General features: G+C 42.7%; 1 protein-coding gene across 6 annotated transcripts in view; it reads left to right on the forward strand.

Annotated features, from left to right (window-relative positions):
* The window catches only part of LOC106561615 (SH3 and multiple ankyrin repeat domains protein 2), a 163,025-nt gene that overhangs the window by 114,235 nt on the left and 31,756 nt on the right, over positions 1-17,034 (forward strand). For all 6 annotated transcript variants that reach the window (XR_006757097.1, XM_045688461.1, XM_014125735.2 and 3 more), the window contains one exon: positions 1,975-2,099. Coding sequence is in view for 5 of the 6 variants with exons in the window: in XM_045688461.1 (XP_045544417.1) it covers positions 1,975-2,099 (125 nt within the window). In the remaining variant the exon portion in view is untranslated. The remainder of the gene's footprint in view (positions 1-1,974; positions 2,100-17,034) is intronic.

Genomic DNA, 17,034 nt, shown 5'->3' on the forward strand with positions numbered 1-17,034 from the left:
TTCCTACATGCATGCTTTTTTAGTGTCCTGATAATTACATTGCATATGATGATCCATCCAAGTACAAATGGTACCGTAGCATTGTTGTAATTCTGTTCCTGCATGTACAGTACATTCGGAAAGTATTCAGACCCCTTGACTTTTTCTTCATTATGTTAGGTTATGTTAGGGTTTGTTCCTTTCCTCCTTTACAATCAGCATTGGCTCATTGGTGAAATTAGCATTATGACAATATCTTTAATTAAATAATTCCAAAACCTTTATTAATGCAATTGCAGACAGAAGTTGACAATCAGGAACATAGCACGCATGTTTTCGAGTAAGTTCTGCATCCAACAAAAGGTCTCCAGTGGTTTTATTAAACCCTAAGTCGCGCCATGGTGATGTCACTGGCTACATCATCATCCTCTACTCCTGGGACCAAAACAGGGCCTTTATTGTTAGCTAAACACTTAGCAGTAAATGTCCCCTTCCCCCAAAGTTGATTTATTATGTAATGTTTACCTAGTCTTATCTCCTTCACTCCCCTGCAGAGTTCTGTCACACACACACACACACACACACACACACACAATATATATATTGTTAATATATAGTCTAGGACCCTATAAATGTAAGGAGGGAGGGGTCTTATAATCCCTCCCCTTCTATTAATATAACGTAAGCATATTCAATTATTGTAATACATCAAAAATTTGTACAGCCCCAAATCATGACTGTTAGGTGAATCCTGACAGTTACAGCCTTATTCAATCTACACACAATACCCCATAATGACAAAGCGAAAACAGTTTTTTTTTTTTACATTTTAGCAAATGTATTAAAGATTAAAAAAACTGGAATACCTTATTTACATAAGTATTTACAGTAGACCCTTTGCTATGAGACTCGAAATTGAGCTCAAGTGCAACCTATTTCCATACCACTTTTTTTTGCAACAGCGAAGGTCCCCAAGAACACAGTGGCCACCATCATTCTTAAATGGAAGACGTTTTGAACCACCAAGACTGTTCCTAGATCTGGCTGCCCGGCCAAATTGAGCAATCGGGGGAGAAGGACCTTGGTCAGGGAGTTGTCCTTCTGGAAGGTTCTCCCATCTCTGCAGCATTCCACCAATCAGGCCTTTATGACTAGGCCGAAGGTTCACCTTCCAACAGGACAACGACCCTAAGCACACAGCCAAGACAACGCACAAGTGGCTTCGGGATAAGTCTCTGAATGTCCTTAAGTGGCCTAGCCAGAGCCCGGACATGAACCCGATCGAACATATCTGGAGAGACCTAAATATAGCTGTGCAGTGACGCTCCCCATCCAACCTGACAGAGCTTGAGAGTATCTGCAGAGAATAATGGGAGAAGCTCCCCAAATACAGGTGTGCCAAGCTTCTAGCATCATACCCAATAAGACTCAAGGCTGTAATTGCTGCCAAAGGTGCTTCAACAAAGTACTGAGTAAAAGGTCTGAATGCTAATGTAAATGTGATATTTCCATTTTTTATTTTTAACAAATTTGCAAAAATGTCTAAAAACCTGTTTTTGCTTTGTCATTATGTGTGTAGATTGATGAGGGGAAAAAACAATTTAATCCATTATAGAATAAGGCTGTAACGTAACAAAATGTGGAAAAAGTCAAGGGGTTTGAATACTTTCCGAATGCACTGTATTTGCATGTATCTTCCATGTACATGTGTATGCAACACAGTTGGCAACATCTTCATTATATGTGGTCCAGTAAAATATGTTCGCCATTTCCCTGATGCTGTCAATTTTGAACGTTAACATTCAAAGGTGTCTATTGTACATCACACTGCTGTGTTGAAGTTCATGGGTGATGTGTTGTTGAATTAACTTCATAACATATGTGTAATAATGATACTGTCCCAGACAGTGATGTTGCTACCTTGCCTTTCTCACCCTTTCTCTGTCTCTGTCTTTACCTGGGCCGTTGTCTGCACCTGCTCACCCACCCCTCCAGCGGACACGCCCATCGAGGAGTTCACCCCTACACCCGCCTTCCCCGCCCTGCAGTACCTGGAGTCTGTGGACGAGGGAGGGGTTGCATGGCGGGCGGGGCTTCGCAACGGAGACTTCCTCATCGAGGTAAGGCAACAGAGGCTCTTTCTCAACACATTTTTCCTCTATTGTTTGCATCTTCTTCTCCTCCTTCTCCTTCTCCTCGTCAAAATCATTGGAGAAGAGGGTGTTAGGGGAGGGACCTTGGATCTTCTCCGATATGGTTGTGAGGAATCACACGTTCCTTCCTGGACTTGAGCTGTGGAATAATCCTTTTCAATGTGAAGAGCATGCTAATGAAGGATTTGTGATGATCTGTTTAAAACTGGATGGAAAGGATAAAGGGAAAAGGGGGATACCTAGTCAGTTGTACAACTGAATGCATTCAACTGAAATGTGTCTTCCGCATTTAACTCAACCCCTCTGAATCTGAGAGGTACGTGGGGTTACCATAATCAACATCCACGTCATCGGATGGGAGGTCTGTCTGAATACGTATATGAATGTGGTCCCGCCAAGTTTTCATTTTTTTTCTCCATTTAGTATCGAGGGAGTTTTGTTTGACCCAGAAAATCATTAGGACAGCACATTATGGCATAGTTGTCTGAGCCTCCAAATCAACTGAACTTCTGCAAAATTAGTTATAAAAGTCTGGATAAGCTCCAGAAGGTTCCATAATGCACTGACCTAATGAAAAATTGGCGTTCTGTTATTGCTGAAATAAGGACGACTAAGCTACTGTGTGGAAAGAGATGAAGGTTTTGGACTGCACCTCGTCTTATGGCTGAAGCTCTGTCTACTCCCCTTAGATATGGTATTGTCCTCAGAGTTGTGTTTAGAGTCTCTTCCATACACTGTCCAGTTCCATTCATCTGTCTTTTTGGTTGTAAGGTGATTGAGTTCATACCCAAGCATAGCCTGAAATCTCAGTTTCACCATTGTTTCACAAAACATAACAAAGCGTATCGGTTTATCAGTTTAATTCCAGGGTAACCCAAGCAGTAGCCACTATGGGTTAGATTTCCTCTTGAACACGTATTAGCTAACATGTAGCCTTGCTGTTAAGACTGTTGAGCAAGGCAATTAACCCTAGTCGCTCTGGATAAGAGCGGCTGCTAAATTTTATATTATTCTTGCTGTGGATTTATCTTTCGTTTTTCAGTACAGCACCACCTCACCTAAATTCTTTATTTCTTTACTTCATTGTCTAACACTTGACCACAACAGGTTGTGTTTGCAAAATGATAAACATAGACTCAGGCCTCGCTCTGTGTGCTGTGGGAGTGTTTTATATACTCATCCAAGATTCCATCACTGTCAGTGTTCTTCAGTGTCACTTCAACAGGGATCGGTTGAAGCCATTTAGTATGAGACAGAAAGGAGGGTAGATAATCATTATGTGTTCATGCAGCACGCTGACACAATGTTCATGGACTCGTTAGGTGCTGATAATCCGTGGACAGCTTGTGTTTTTAAAATCAACTGTTAGAGCAGCATGGCCATGATGTAACACAAAAAAGGGAAAATAACAAAACATGAACTAGAAGAGAGCACAAGGGTGGCAGCTAAACTAATATCATTCTACCACTTTTCATAATGCTGTATAGATGAGATAGACATGGTCCCAGGTGATTGTCCCTTTGAATTCGAAGTTGTTATTGCGTTGTTATATAAGTTATGGAAAGTGGTCACACTTCACAATCTATTTGGTGATCATTCCTCAGAATAGGATTTGATCTTAATTTGATTTAATCTAACTAACCATGCGTGTACAGTACTTCATATGAACTATTATATAGCTCTGCAGTGAGTTGCTGTCAACTATAATGATGGCATGACCGAAAGTGTTCCCTGGCAATCCAGCCGATCCTTAGTCTTGTTAAGAAAATAAAATAAAAGCAGTCCATCGCGGGAATCAACAGTTTAGTCTTGTGTGTTTGGTGTTCTGTTCTGCTCTGCTCAGTCATCCCCACCAGAACAGACCACCTCCAATGACCTTCCAGGCTGTTAGTAAACCCCTCAGTGTAATGGTTCAATGCTTGAGATGTGGATGGCCTTGGGGATGTAGGGTTTATCACCTGTCATCAGGGAGAGAGGGTGCTTCTCTGGGGATATAGGGGAATGTTTATCACCTGTCATCAGGGAGAGAGGGTGCTTCTCTGGGTATATAGGGGAATGTTTATCACCTGTCATCAGGGAGAGAGGGTGTTTCTCTGGGGATATAGGGGAATGTTTATCACCTGTCATCAGGGAGAGAGGGTGCTTCTCTGGGGATATAGGGGAATGTTTATCACCTGTCATCAGGGAGAGAGGGTGCTTCTCTGGGGATATAGGGGAATGTTTATCACCTGTCATCAGGGAGAGAGGGTGTTTCTCTGGGGATATAGGGGAATGTTTATCACCTGTCATCAGGGAGAGAGGGTGCTTCTCTGGGGATATAGGGGAATGTTTATCACCTGTCATCAGGGAGAGAGGGTGCTTCTCTGGGGATATAGGGGAATGTTTATCACCTGTCATCAGGGAGAGAGGGTGTTTCTCTGGGGATATAGGGGAATGTTTATCACCTGTCATCAGGGAGAGAGGGTGTTTCTCTGGGGATATAGGGGAATGTTTATCACCTGTCATCAGGGAGAGAGGGTGCTTCTCTGGGGATATAGGGGAATGTTTATCACCTGTCATCAGGGAGAGAGAGTGTTTCTCTGGGGATATAGGGGAATGTTTATCACCTGTCATCAGGGAGAGAGGGTGCTTCTCTGGGGATATAGGGGAATGTTTATCACCTGTCATCAGGGAGAGAGGGTGTTTCTCTGGGGATATAGGGGAATGTTTATCACCTGTCATCAGGGAGAGAGGGTGCTTCTCTGGGGATATAGGGGAATGTTTATCACCTGTCATCAGGGAGAGAGGGTGTTTCTCTGGGGATATAGGGGAATGTTTATCACCTGTCATCAGGGAGAGAGAGTGTTTCTCTGGGGATATAGGGGAATGTTTATCACCTGTCATCAGGGAGAGAGAGTGTTTCTCTGGGGATATAGGGGAATGTTTATCACCTGTCATCATACCTCTTGTTCTTTTCAGTGATGTTACTATCTCTTGTTATTTTCACTGTTAGCAGTGATGTTACTATCTCTTGTTATTTTCACTGTTAGCAGTGATGTGTTACTATCTCTTGTTATTTTCACTGTTAGTAGTGATGTTACTATCTCTTGTTATTTTCACTGTTAGTAGTGATGTTACTATCTCTTGTTATTTTCACTGTTAGTAGTGATGTGTTACTATCTCTTGTTATTTTCACTGTTAGCAGTGATGTTACTATCTCTTGTTATTTTCACTGTTAGCAGTGATGTTACTATCTCTTGTTCTTTTCACTGTTAGTAGTGATGTTACTATCTCTTGTTATTTTCACTGTTAGTAGTGATGTTACTATCTCTTGTTCTTTTCACTGTTAGTAGTGATGTTACTATCTCTTGTTATTTTCACTGTTAGCAGTGATGTGTTACTATCTCTTGTTATTTTCACTGTTAGCAGTGATGTTACTATCTCTTGTTATTTTCACTGTTAGCAGTGAGCTAGCTGGAGCCTATTCCCTGCCGTGTTGTTTTCTTTGGGTGGCCTCTGGTTCTGTCAGCTCTGGTTCTGTCAGCTCTGGTTCTGTCAACTCTGGTTCTGTCAGCTCTGGTTCTGTCAGCTCAAGGTTCTGTCAGCTCAAGGTTCTGTCAACTCTGGTTCTGTCAGCTCTGGTTCTGTCAGCTCAAGGTTCTGTCAGCTCAAGGTTCTGTCAACTCTGGTTCTGTCAGCTCTGGTTCTGTCAGCTCTGGTTCTGTCAGCTCAAGGTTCTGTCAACTCAAGGTTCTGTCAACTCTGGTTCTGGTAGCGCTGGTTCTGTCAGCTCCTTTTATTACAGATGTGAGCCAGCCAGGACGTCCTCTAAAGAAGCAGAACAATGATATGTAATTGGTTGTTCCAGGCATATAGCCCAATAACCTGATATGTAATTGGTTGTTCCAGGCATATAGCCCAATAACCTGATATGTAATTGGTTGTTCTAGGCATATAGCCCAATAACCTGTTGTCTTTATCCCAGGTTATTGTGATGATCCACCAGTATCCTCTTTGACAGTAGTTCTGTCTTTGAGCTGTTCTTGTCTGTTAATGTTCTGTATTATGTCATGTTTCATGTTTTTTTGTGGACCCCAGGAAGAGTACTGTAGTTGCTGTTTTCGCAACAGCTAATGGGGAACCTAATAAAATACCAATACCAAGTTGTAGATGTTTTCCACTCATGTGGTGCTGAAGTTCAGAATTCTGATTCACATTATGTTGCTGTCTGCTTCGTTGGTGCTGAAGTGCAGATGCTCTGTATTACAACTTGTTGGTTTACTTTAGCACCATAGCGTGGCTGCATTCTGGGAAGAAATTATCCACACCACATGCTGCTGATTTTATATATATATATATATATATGGAATACAAACCATTCAGGATACTGCATCTCCTCTCTTACGTCTCCCCATACTTTCCTCTCCTGGTTGTACTTTTTCTCTCCGTTGTCTTTGCAGATACACTCAGACAGCACTGCGTTTTGTCAAAGCCCTGTAAGTAGAGTTCTGTAGCGAGCTTGTGTTAGCTCTTCTTCTATGCTCATGGAATTATTCAGCATTTGGTCCAAATGAGCTTTCAGTCTGCATAAACACAAACCTGTCCAGGAGGTACACACACAGCAGTAAAAATGAAGTGGCTGTATGTATTTAGGCGAATGCTGATTGCTGAACGAATTACTGATGCACTGCTGTAGATTAATGGACATGGGAAGCCCTTACACCATGCCCAGACCAGACGCGCGCATGCGCCATCGTGCGCAAATTGATTTTGTCCCCGAACACCAAGCGTGGTCACGACACTTAGGTTGAAATATCAAAACAAACTCTGAACCAATTATATTAATTTGGGGACAGGTCAGAAAGCATTAAACATTTATGGCAATTTAGCTAGCTAGCTTGCATTTGCTAGCTAATTTGTCCTATTTAGCTAGCTTGCTGTTGCTAGCTAATTTGTCCTATTTAGCTAGCTTGCTGTTGCTAGCTAATTTGTCCTGGGAGATAAACGTTGAGGTGTTATTTTACCTGAAATGCACAAGGTCCTCTACTCCGACAATTAATCCACACAGAAAAACGGTCAACCGAATAATTTCTAGTCATCTCTCCTTCTTCCAGGCTTTTTCTTCTTTGGTCTTTATATGGCGATTGGCAACTAACTTTCATAATAAGGTGTATTACCACGCCCGACTGACCTCGGTTCATCTTTCAATCACCCACGTGGATATAAACCAATGAGAAGATGGGAGAGGCAGGACTTGCACTGCGTTCAGCGTCCCAAGTAGAACTGACTTCTATTTTAGCGCCTAGCAACACAGACGCTCGCAAGCAGTGTGGGTGCAATGATTGAATAACATCTATGTGTACATTTATTTTGCAACGAGCATGCACGCTACGCGAGCGGTGTGGTCAGCATGTTAGGGTCACATAGCAGGTTGTAGGAAGCTCTTAGGGTCACATAGCAGGTTGTAGGAAGCTCTTAGGGTCACATAGCAGGTTGTAGGAAGCTCTTAGGGTCACATAGCAGGTTGTAGGAAGCTCTTAGGGTCACATAGCAGGTTATAGGAAGCTCTTAGGGTCACATAGCAGGTTGTAGGATGCTCTTAGGGTCACATAGCAGGTTGTAGGAAGCTCTTAGGGTCACATAGCAGCTTGTAGGAAGCCCTTAGGGTCACATAGCAGGTTGTGATATGGTTTGTTAATGCACTTAGTAGATGTGTATTGACATAAATATGTATGCATGGCTCTGGTAGTGGATATAATATGACAATATTGCTGGTCTGAATGGCCATGGCCAAACGGACCTCCACATATTCTGTATCTTACATACACAATACAATGTATTCAGGCTCCAATTTAACCAATTGAAAGTATAGGTAGCCTGGGGGGCGGCAGGTAGCCTGGCGGGTAGGAGCGTTGGGCCAGTAACCGAAAGGTTGCTGGATCGAATCCCCTGACAAGGTAAAAATCTGTCGTTCTGCCCCTGAGCAAGGGCAAAGAAGACATGGATGTTGATTTAAGGCAACCTTTCGAAAACACACTCTGATTCAGAGGGGTTGGGTTAAATGCGGAAGACACATTTCAGTTGAATGCATTCAGTTGTAGAACTGACTAGGTATCCCCCTTTCCCTATACAACTGACTAGGTACCCCCCTTTCCCTATACAACTGACTAGGTATCCCCCTTTCCTATACTGACCTGTATAGGGAAAGGGGGATACCTAGTCAGTTGTATAGGGAAAGGGGTACCTAGTCAGTTGTATAGGGAAAGGGGATACCTAGTCAGTTGTATAGGGAAAGGGGATACCTAGTCAGTTGTATAGGGAAAGGGGGATACCTAGTCAGTTGTATAGGGAAAGGGGGATACCTAGTCAGTTGTATAGGGAAAGGGGGATACCTAGTCAGTTGTATAGGGAAAGGGGGATACCTAGTCGGTTGTATAGAGAAAGGGGGATACCTAGTCAGTTGTATAGGGAAAGGGGGCACCTAGTCAGTTGTATAGGGAAAGGGGGTACCTAGTCAGTTGTATAGGGAAAGGGGGATACCTAGTCGGTTGTATAGGGAAAGGGGGATACCTAGTCAGTTGTATAGGGAAAGGGGATACCTAGTCAGTTGTATAGGGAAAGGGGGCACCTAGTCAGTTGTATAGGGAAAGGGGGGTACCTAGTCAGTTGTATAGGGAAAGGGGGATACCTAGTCAGTTGTATAGGGAAAGGGGGATACCTAGTCAGTTGTATAGGGAAAGGGGGAAACCTAGTCCCCTTTCCCCTAATAGCTAAGGAAATAGTAACCTACCATGAATGGGCCCTGTTGAAAAATAATGCCCTGTATAGGGATATGGAACACGGGGCAGTTTGGGATGCAGCAGCCTCAGTGTATCCTGCCAACAATACAGAATCTCTTAGCAGTGGACGTCTAATTCTCTTATCTGTCTGTGTAGCTTCCTGTCCTTTCACAGAGAACAACAGCAGCTGCTTGAAATAACCTATAATCAAGCATATGTTTAGCACTGATGTTATGTTCCTCACAGGAACAGATTCCAGTGTGAAAGGGCAATGTGTGTGTGTGGGTGAAGGTGTGTGGGTGAAGGTGTGTATGTATGTGGGAGGTGGGTGAAGGTGTGTGTGTGTGTGTGTGTGTGTGTGTGTGTGTGTGTGTGTGTGTGTGTGTGTGTGTGTGTGTGTGTGTGTGTGTGTGTGTGGAGAAGAAACATATTTTCAGTGTGTAAGTGCAGCGTGTGCGTGTTTTTCATTCTGTTTTATGTGTGTGTGTGTGATGAACTGGCAAGGTGCGATGCTGCCCTACATCATAGATGTCAGCACTCTCCTAAGTCGTTGTCCTCCAGCGGAGCCAGTTTGTCACAGTCTGGGTTTGTTCTACATACAGAGCACTGGTGTGGTACTGTGACCACAAACGCATTGAGGAAGGTGCTAGCCAAAACATTTGTCAGTGTGGTCTATGAGGACTAGGGCTGGGGATTGCCAGGCACCTCACGATACGATATTAACACAATACTTAGGTGCTGATATGATATGTATTGTAGTTTCTATACTGTGATGTTATTGGGATTCGCTGCAGTGGGACAAGAGAGCGCATGAGAAAACGAGTTTTGATCATTTGTGGATTTAAAAGTGCTGAAAACATGTTGGCTCACTATTGAAAAAGAACATGGAGAACGAGCTAGAGAAGAACATGGAGAACGAGCTAGAGAAGAACATGGAGAACGAGCTAGAGAAGAACATGGAGAACGAGCTAGAGAAGAACATGGAGAACGAGCTAGAGAAGAACATGGAGAACGAGCTAGAGAAGAACATGGAGAACGAGCTAGAGAAGAACATGGAGAACGAGCTAGAGAAGAACATGGAGAACGAGCTAGAATTTTGGTACAGGAAGAGCTGACTAGCGCTGGATAACTTTAACAAAAAAATTGTTGTTGGAGAGAATCGCTACTCAGAGTCATACAATAAATGATATCATCAAAAATAATACTGCAATACTCTTCTATATAGACCCCCCCCCATCACTAGGTAAGAAATGTTGCTATAGGAGAAAGAATCAAAGCTTCATTGCAACTGATAGGTATATTTAAACTAGTGCTGCCCTCTCATCAATGACTGTTGTTTCCAAACACCCTTCTCTCTCTTTGCCTGGTACTGTGGAGCTTGTATTGATGTTGGACTAAGCCTGCCCTCGCCAGTCCTTACTGCAGTGCTCTGCTCATCTCTGTGACTATCTCATGGACAGTGAGTTGTTCTGCTCATCTCTGTGACTATCTCATGGACAGTGAGTTGTTCTGCTCATCTCTGTGACTATCTCATAGACAGTGAGTTGTTCTGCTCATCTCTTTGACTATCTCATGGACAGTGAGTTGTTCTGCTCATGTCTGTGACTATCTCATAGACAGTGAGTTGTTCTGCTCATCTCTGTGACTATCTCATAGACAATGAGTTGTTCTGCTCATCTCTGTGACTATCTCATAGACAGTGAGTTGTTCTGCTCATCTCTGTGACTATCTCATGGACAGTGAGTTGTTCTGCTCATCTCTGTGACTATCTCATGGACAGTGAGTTGTTCTGCTCATCTCTGTGATATCTAGAGATTGTTTACTCATCTCTGTGACTATCTCATAGACAGTGAGTTGTTCTGCTCATCTCTGTGACTATCTCATGGACAGTGAGTTGTTCTGCTCATCTCTGTGACTATCTCATAGAGAGTGAGTTGTTCTACTCATCTCTGTGACTATCTCATAGAGAGTGAGTTGTTCTGCTCATCTCTGTGACTATCTCATAGACAGTGAGTTGTTCTGTGTGGACGGCCGCCAAGAGACACTGCAGAGCATGCCTTGGAGCTACCTCATGGCCTAATAACAACACAACCTGTCACTAAAATAAAGAACTCTGCTTGGTGGTGTAACCTACTTTGAGGATAGGAGGAAAGTAAATTGTGTGGATACGTACGGTAGCAATGTACTAACAGGCTTAACTGTCTCTTAATTGTTTATTTGTCGATATTGTAGTAAATAATTCAATCCAGGCTTTGAACTGATGACCTTGTTCAGTGTTACAATGGCCCTATTCTCCCTGAAGGGACAACATGGGATGTTGAGTCTGAAAAAAAGGACAATGTATTTACAAGAATCCCCATTATTACCCAATGAATAGACAGTAGAATCATTATACTTCCCATTCACTGGCTAATGGGGATTCTTGTAAATACAATCTCATTAGCCATGGTGGGGACCTGTTGGTTCATCGCACATGCTGCTGGATGTCCAGGGCTCACGCATGTCGTAATACGGCTCAGTGGTCACCTAGCAACCAGCTTCACATTGTGTCCCTAAGCTCGCTGGGATGGATGAAAGGGAGGAAGACAGCTGTAAGAGATTTCCCAGCAGCACCCTCTTTGTCTGTCGCTGACGGTCTGCCTACTCTAATATAAACGTGTGTGAAAACGTCAGCAAGTGGCTGGGGTGACGGAGGTGTGAGCTATGTAGCTGTGTGTCCCAAGACAGAAAATGTGCTTTATTGTGTTATTAATATATTATATTGCCAACTGTATAATACAACCTCTATACTATTGCTATTCCTAAATTAGCTGATTAGCTAAATGTGGCATTCACTTCAAGGTCATCTCAAATGTACTCTGATTACACCACAGCGTGGGATACAGTATATAATGGCTTGTAGTGTTTACATTTCAGCTCTTTGGAATACCATTGGTTTATAACATACAGTAACACATCAAATCAGATGTTTTTTGATATATACATTGATTGTGTTTCTTGACATTTTTCTTATATACTTTTCATATGCTTACTCTTCAACCATGACATCACATAGTATCTCCTGTGGTTTATCTCTCTCTTGAATGTCATCAGTGTGTGGGGATCCCTCTCTTCAATAGTGTTTCATCTGCGTATGCCTAACGTATGATACCACTACTCTTAATACATGGGCTTTGTGCTGAAGCGGTTCCAATTCAGGCCACCCAGAAAAGGCTGTAAAAGGGAAGAACGATAGATGGGTCATCTCATCCAGCAGCTCCTCTGTGTACTTGGTAATTAGACTACTCAAAAGGGTTCCACCTGCCCTGAAGACTGAAGAGCAGAATAGCTAGCGAGGAGATTGCATTTGATCATGGAATTGCAATGGGACTGTGGGTGATTGGCCTCTGTTAACCCTCCCTCTCTGAAGTGGCTCAGTGAAACCACAGTGAGACAGTCTTTACTCCATTGATTGCCAGCCACTGGCCTTTTCCCTCTTACGCGATAACATCCCTGTCCAAGAGGGAAGAAAACACTTGGTGGTGCCGAATGGCATCCCATTCCCTACGTAGTGCACTATTATTGACCAGTAGCCTAGTGGTTAGAGCGTTGGGCCAGTAACCGAGCTGACAAGGTAAAATCCCTGAGCTGACCAGGTAAAAATGCTGTGTCTCAGAAGGCTTTTTGCCCATGATTCGAATACATATTTTAGTGTGTCATGTGACTCTTTGAGTGTGTGTAGTATGTGCTTCTTGTTTTGGTGTGTGTAGTTTTCGTGCATTTCATCCAGTGAAGTGGATGAATCAAGGAAGCAATAAATCATTATTGTTGTCTCTTGTACATACTGGTTAAAGGCTGAATCTGGATGTCTGTCTCTGTCCTTCCTTTAATTGTCTGTGTATTGATTGGTTTGTTTTTCTCACAGAATTAGGAATTTTAGGGAGTCTGGGGACAGAATCTTTTTTTTTCTTTTTAGTGTTATTAAATGGCTCATCTCTTTATCTCTGTGGACTGGTCAGAGGTGCCCAAGGGTCTCCTGGTTCACTGAGCAGTGTTATGTAATGCTTGGGCCGCCGAACATAGACATTCAATGTTATATAATGTGTGTGTGTGTGTGTGTGTGTGTGTGTGTGTGTGTGTGTGTGTGTGTGTGTGTGTGTGTGTGTGTGTGTGTGTGTGTGTGTGTGTGTGTGTGTGTGTGTGTGTGTGTGTGTGTGTGTGTGTGTGTGTGTGTGTGTCACTATGCAAGTGGGTGCACACCCTTTTAGTAAATTGCACATGTTAATTCTGCTGGATATAACCAGAAGTGACACAAAATCCTATTTCCGAACTATGAAAGGGCCTTGTAGACACAGGCACACAACCTCCTTCCCTCCCTCCCTGGTAAATCACTCGCTGCATTCGTTGCTGTCTGTATTTCACATCACTGAGATGTACTGGGCTACTATGATGTAGGATGCGAAACATTGGTGTTTTCCTTTTTTTCACTGGATGGATTGGGTCAGAACCTCTGAGACAGAGCAGCGAGCAGACAAGACTCTGTGAGACAGAGCAGCAACCCTGAGCAGAGTAGACGAGAGTTTGTGAGACAGAGCAGCGACCCTGAGCAGAGTAGACAAGACTCTGTGAAAATGAGGCTGCATCTGAAATGGCACCCTATTCTCTTTATAGTGTACACTGCTTTTGACCAGAGTCGGGTTGTGATCAAAAAGTAGTGCACAATTATTATTAATATTTTTTTAACCTTTTATTTAACTAGGCAAGTCAGTTAAGAACAAATTCTTATTTACAATGACGGCCTACACCGGGCAAACCCCGACGACGCTGAGCCAATTGTGCGCCGCCCTATGGAACTCCCAATCACGGCCGGTTGTGATACAGCCTGGATTCAAACCAGGGTGTCTGTAGTGACGCCTCTAGCACTGAGATGCAGTGTCTTAGACCGCTGCGTCACTCTGGAGTACTTTTTATAGTTGGGTCTGAAATGATTGACATCCTTGATATAGATGAGCAAAAATGACTGTATAAAATAAATAATTCAAATACTGAGCTACATTGTACGCTCACATTTTGGGGGGAAATTATATTATTTTAATAATACAATTGCTCAGACAAAGCGATTTTGTTTAACAAGTAATAAAAATAAAAAAGTTTAAGTATGGGTCAAAATTATTGACACCCCTGTTTTAAATACCTTTCAATACCTCACCTTGTGAGGATAATGGCACTGAATGTTTTTCTAAAATGTTTTATGAGTTGGAGAACACATTGGGAAGGATGCCATTTAGCAAACTCCAGGCATTTACATTTGTTGGATAACATTAAAATAGAGCTCTTTGGCCATGCACACTAGTGGTGGATTTGGCATCGAAATGAGAATGCATGAGCAGAAAATACTGCCCCCACCCCCCCTATCCTTTCGACACACACATGAAGTGCATAGTTTTTAGACCCCTGGAGTTTTTCCACATTTTGTTACATTACAGCCTTATTCAAAAATGTATTAAATCGACATAGAATACCCCACAATGGTAAAGCAAAAACAGATTTTTTGAAATTGTTGCAAATTTATTTAAAAAAACGGAAATATCACATTTACATAAGTATCCTGACCCATTACTCAGTACTTTGTTGAAGCACCTTTGGTAGCGATTACAGCCTCAAGTCTTCTTGGGTATAACGCTACAAGATTGGCACACCTGCATTTGGGGAGTTTTTCCCATTATTCTCTGCAGATCCTCTTAAACTCTGTCAGATTGGATGGAGAGCGTCGCTGCACAGCTATTTTCAAGTCTCTCCAGAAATGATAGATCGGGTTCAAGTCCGGGCTCTGGCTGGACCACTCAAGGACATTCAGAGACTTGTCCCGAAGCCACTCCTGCGTTGTCTTGGCTGTGTGCTTAGGGTCGTTATCCTGTTGTAAGGTGAACCTTCGCCCCAGTCTGAGGTCCTGAGCGCTCTGGAGCAGGTTTTCATCAAGGATCTCTCTGTACTTTGCTCCGTTCATCTGTGCCTTGATCCTGACTAGTCTCCCAGTCCCTGCTGCTAAAAAACATCCCCACAGCATGATGCTGCCATCGCCATGCTTCACCATAGGAATGGTGCCAGGTTTCCTCCAGACATGATGCTTGGCATTCAGGACAAAGAGTTCAATCTTGATTTCATCAGACCAGAGAATCTTGTTTCTCATGGTCTGAGAGTCCTTTAGATGCCTTTTGGCAAACTCCAAGTGGGCTGTCATGTGCCTTTTACTGAGGAGTGGCTTCTGTCTAGCAACTCTACAATAAAGGCCTGATTGGTGGAATGCTGCAGCGATGGTTGTCCTTCTGGAAGGTTCTCCCATCTCCACAGAGGAACTCTGGAGATCCTCCAGAATGACCATCGGGTTCTTGGTCACCTCACTGACCAAGGCCCTTCTCCCCCGATTGCTCAGTTTGGCCGGGCTGCCAGCTCTAGGAAGAGTCTTTGTGGTTCCAAACTTCTTCCATTTAAGAATGATGGAGGCCATTGTGTTCTTGGGGACTTTCAATGCTACAGACATTTTTTGTTACGCTTCCCCAGATCTGTGCCTCGACACAATTCTGTCTCAGAGCTCGACGGACAATTCTTTTGACCTCATGGCTTGATTTTTGCTCTGACATGCACTGTCAACTGTGGGACGTAATATAGACAGGTGTGTGCCTTTCCAAATCATGTCCAATCAATAGAATTTACCACAGGTGGACTCCAATCAACTTGTAGAAACATCTCAAGGATGATCAATGGAAACAGGATGTACCTGAGCTCAATTTCGAATCTCATAGTCAAGGGTCTGAATACTTTGTAAATAAGGTATTTCTTATTCTTTTTTTGGTTAATTTTTCATTATGGGGTATTATGTGTAGATTGATGAGGAAAACATTTAATTTAATCAATTTTAGAGTAAGGCTGTAGCATATCAAAATGTGGAAAAAGTCAAGGGGTCTGAATACTTTCCGAATGCACTGTACACACACACACATCTGCACACACACACTAATATATATGTGTGTACTGTATTCTATACCATCTATTGTATCTCAGTCTATGCCGCTCTGACATTGGTCATCCATATATTTATATATTCTTAATTCCATTCCTTTACTTAGATTTGAGTGTATTAGGTAGTTGTTGGGGAATTGTTAGATACTACTCGTTAGATATTACTGCACTGTCGGAACGAGAAGCACAAGCATTTCGCTACACCCGCAATAACATCTGCTAATCACGTGTATGTGACCAATAACATTTTAATTTATTTGACACACACATACACAGACACATACAGTCATTATATAACATTGCTTGTCTTTTTGCCATGGGGCAGGGGAAAAAATAGTGCTGTTTTATAGCTCATCTCATGCCTTTGTTCACATTTTTCCATGAGGCTGAGAAGATTTTACAGTTTTAAAGCTAATTTCCTGCTATTCTACACATTTTGCCATGAGACTGAGATAATATTCATATTTTGTTATCATATGCCCCCCGATCTCCAAAAACAACGTTCGGTAATCCGGCCCTGGGCAAAAGCAGTGCTTTGGCACAAAAATAACCCCATACAGTGGCTTGCGAAAGTATTCACCTCCTTGGCATTTTTCCTATTTTGTTGCCTTACAACCTGGAATTAAAATTGTATCATTTGATTTACACAACATGCCTACCACTTTGAATAAGCAAAATATTTTTTATTGTGAAACAAACAAGAAATAAGACAAAAAAACAGAAAACTTGAGCATGCATAACTATTCACCCCCCCAAGTTCAATATTTTGTAGAGCCACCTTTTGCAGCAATTACAGCTGCAAGTCTCTTGGGGTATGCCTCTATAAGGTTGGCACATCTAGCCACTGGGATTGTTGCCCATTCTTCAAGGCAAAACTGCTCCAGCTCCTTCAAGTTGGATGGGTTCCGCTGGTGTACAGCAATCTTTAAGTCATACCACATATTCTCTATTGGATTGAGGTCTGGGCTTTGACTAGGCCATTCCAAGACATTTAAATGTTTCCCCTTGAACCACTCGAGTGTTGCTTTAGCAGTATGCTTAGGGTCGTTGTCCTCCTGGAAGGTGAACCTCCGTCCCAGTCTCAAATCTCTGGAAGACTGAAACAGGTTTCCCTCAAGAATTTCCCTGTATTTAGCTCAATCCAT

The sequence above is a fragment of the Salmo salar genome, chromosome ssa10 (assembly GCF_905237065.1).
Source record: "Salmo salar chromosome ssa10, Ssal_v3.1, whole genome shotgun sequence".
NCBI classification, from domain to species: Eukaryota; Metazoa; Chordata; class Actinopteri; order Salmoniformes; family Salmonidae; genus Salmo; species Salmo salar.